This window comes from Cryptomeria japonica, chromosome 4, assembly GCF_030272615.1.
Source record: "Cryptomeria japonica chromosome 4, Sugi_1.0, whole genome shotgun sequence".
Classification (NCBI taxonomy): Eukaryota; Viridiplantae; Streptophyta; class Pinopsida; order Cupressales; family Cupressaceae; genus Cryptomeria; species Cryptomeria japonica.
In genome coordinates, this window is record NC_081408.1 from 85,376,726 (window position 1) to 85,379,275 (window position 2,550).

Sequence of the window (2,550 nt, forward strand, 5' to 3'; positions counted from 1 at the left end):
ACTATAAATTGCAACTTAACCGTCTAATAGCAAGAAACAAAAGAAAAAAGCTCTAAGAGTTTGGATGCGTTCGTAGGTACCTAACTGCACTGCAGCACTACAAACAAGTCGTGCATACCTTACTCCCTTGTGGGATTTGAACTTGTGACCTTTTTTTCAAAAATGCAAATTCTCCACTAATAAGCCACCTTAAGCTATACATTAGACCAACTCAAACTGTACATATGTGTATCATGGATCACACAAAACCTATCTGTGGACAGTATTTCACTTACAAATTATTTTATCCACTGGTCAAACAATCAATAGTGTAATAATTTTAGAATTCATTCTCATTAATATATAAATACTATCATAATTCTATTAGCCAAGAATAAACTTTGACTATCGAACCTACGGTATCTATACTTCCAGCGTGCTGAACTTGCTACCAAACGATCATATCCAAACACAGTACTCTAAATTTCTAGAACAAGCAAATGGGTCAAAATAAGAAAGTTGAGTAGAAGAGGCTTGGTTTGGTGTGGCACATGGACATACTGTTGCAGTTCATTTCTCTTCCCTTAATTTGTATATATGCACTCCTAAATCTATTCCATCTCAGTATTACATTTTCCTGTATTTTTGCAGCTCCTTTTCCTGTATTTTTGCAGCGCAATGGAGGAAGAGGGATATCAAAATAGTGGCAATGAGCCGTTGCATGTCCTAATGTTCCCCTGGTTAGCCCACGGTCACATCTCTGCTTACGCAGAGCTCTCCATCAGGCTTGCACAGAAAGGCACTAAAGTTTCCTTCTTTTCAACCCCACTAAATATAGCAAAAATCAAGCCTCTATTTGCAAGCCGCCAAGTCCCACAAATTCAGCTACTGCAGCTGCCCCTGCCAAAAGTAGCGGGACTTCCGCCAGAGATAGAGAGCACCTCAGACCTCCCAATGCATTTGACCCCTCTGTTTAATAAAGCAGTGGATGGATTAGAAGCCCCCTTCGAAAAGCTTTTGGCGGAGATTTGTCCGGACTGCGTGATCTTTGATTTTGTTCAGTGGTGGGCGGGGAGAGCCGCCGCCAAATTTGGCGCAGCTTCTGTCACTTTCTCTACATTGGGTGCCGCTTTTATCAGCTGGGCTATGCATCCCTTTTGGCGGCTGTACGGGAACGGACTTACGGCGGAGGATCTGATACAACAGCCAAGCGACTACCCCTCGCGGGCGGTCACATTGAGGCTGTTTGAAGCGGCGGGGGCTTTAGTCGTCAATGGGGCCCATGAGCCGGATGCTGTTAGTTACCCCGAGCGCTGCTTGCGTGGCATAGATGCCTGTGACATCGTGGCTGTCAAAACGTGCGCTGAGCTGGAGGGGAAGTATGTTGAGTATTTTGGGAAGGTGACGGGGAAACCAGTTGTCCCCCTTGGCCCTCTCTTGTCACCGCACGTGTCTGAAGGGAAAGCTGACTCGGATGTGATGACGTGGCTGGACAAACAGTCAATGGGCTCTGTAGTCTATGTGTCGTTTGGGAGCCAATGCTTTTTAAGCAGGGAAGAGATTGCTGAGGTGGCATTGGGATTGGAAGCCAGCGGTCAGCCCTTCTTGTGGGCCCTTCATAGCCTTTCATCTTGGCTCCCAGAGGGCTTTGTAGAAAGGCTTGGGAAGAGAGGTATTGTGGTGAGAGGATGGGTCCCACAAAGGGAGGTATTGGCCCACCTTGGTGTTGGGAGCTTAATGACTCATTGTGGATGGAACTCTATAATGGAAGGATTGAGTAATGGGTTGGTTCTTATAGCTTCGCCCATGCAACTTGATCAGAGTCATAATGCACGGTTGATTGTACTTGAGTTAAATGTTGGGAATGAAGTTGGGCGAGGAAAGGATGGGACCTTTGAAAGGGAAGAAATTTGCAAAGCTGTGAGGATGGTTATGGGAGATGAAGGGAGAGAGATGAGAGCTAAGGCCAAGGAAATTGGTCATATGTTCAAGAACAAAATATTGAAGGATGGAGGATCTCAAGATGAGTATATGACTCATTTTGTTGATCACTTGCACCTCCTTAAGCCCAGTGTGAGGCTTCAAAAAGGCAAGGAAATCCAACATTAAGCTTTTACTATATAAGAAGGTAGACACATTCTCCAAATCATGTATTGTCTTTCTCCCTCTACGAAAGTAATGGACCTCATCCCTATCGCTTAAAGAGTTAAACATGAGCGTCTCATGTGCTCAAACTCAACTTTCATGGCACACCATGCACAAAGAATAATAATATATCATTAAAGGACTTGAAGTCATTTTTCCTTTAATGAAAGTGAATATTAACGTGTTTGGCATGTGCTTCAGTTTATTAACGTTGTGGCTCACCTAGGTTTTTAGCCCATTTATATGTTATAATTATTTATATTAATTATGTTGTAATGAAAGGGAATACAACATCGTCTTAGAGTTCATTTCTACTCGTATTTAGTCTGTTTACTCTGAAATTCCTATAAATGTGTCAATAACTTTAGTTGATGGTGTGAAATTGGTACCATCCACTATATAGATTATTTTGTGGCTCCAAGAGGT

General features: G+C 43.1%; 1 protein-coding gene across 1 annotated transcript; it reads left to right on the forward strand.

Moving 5' to 3' along the window:
- Positions 1-545: 545 nt before the first annotated feature.
- On the forward strand, positions 546-2,276 carry LOC131037059 (beta-D-glucosyl crocetin beta-1,6-glucosyltransferase). Its single transcript, XM_057969098.2, has one exon. The coding sequence runs from the start codon at positions 658-660 to the stop codon at positions 2,086-2,088; it is 1,431 nt and encodes a 476-aa protein (XP_057825081.2). The 5' UTR covers positions 546-657; the 3' UTR covers positions 2,089-2,276.
- The last annotated feature ends 274 nt before the right edge of the window (positions 2,277-2,550 follow it).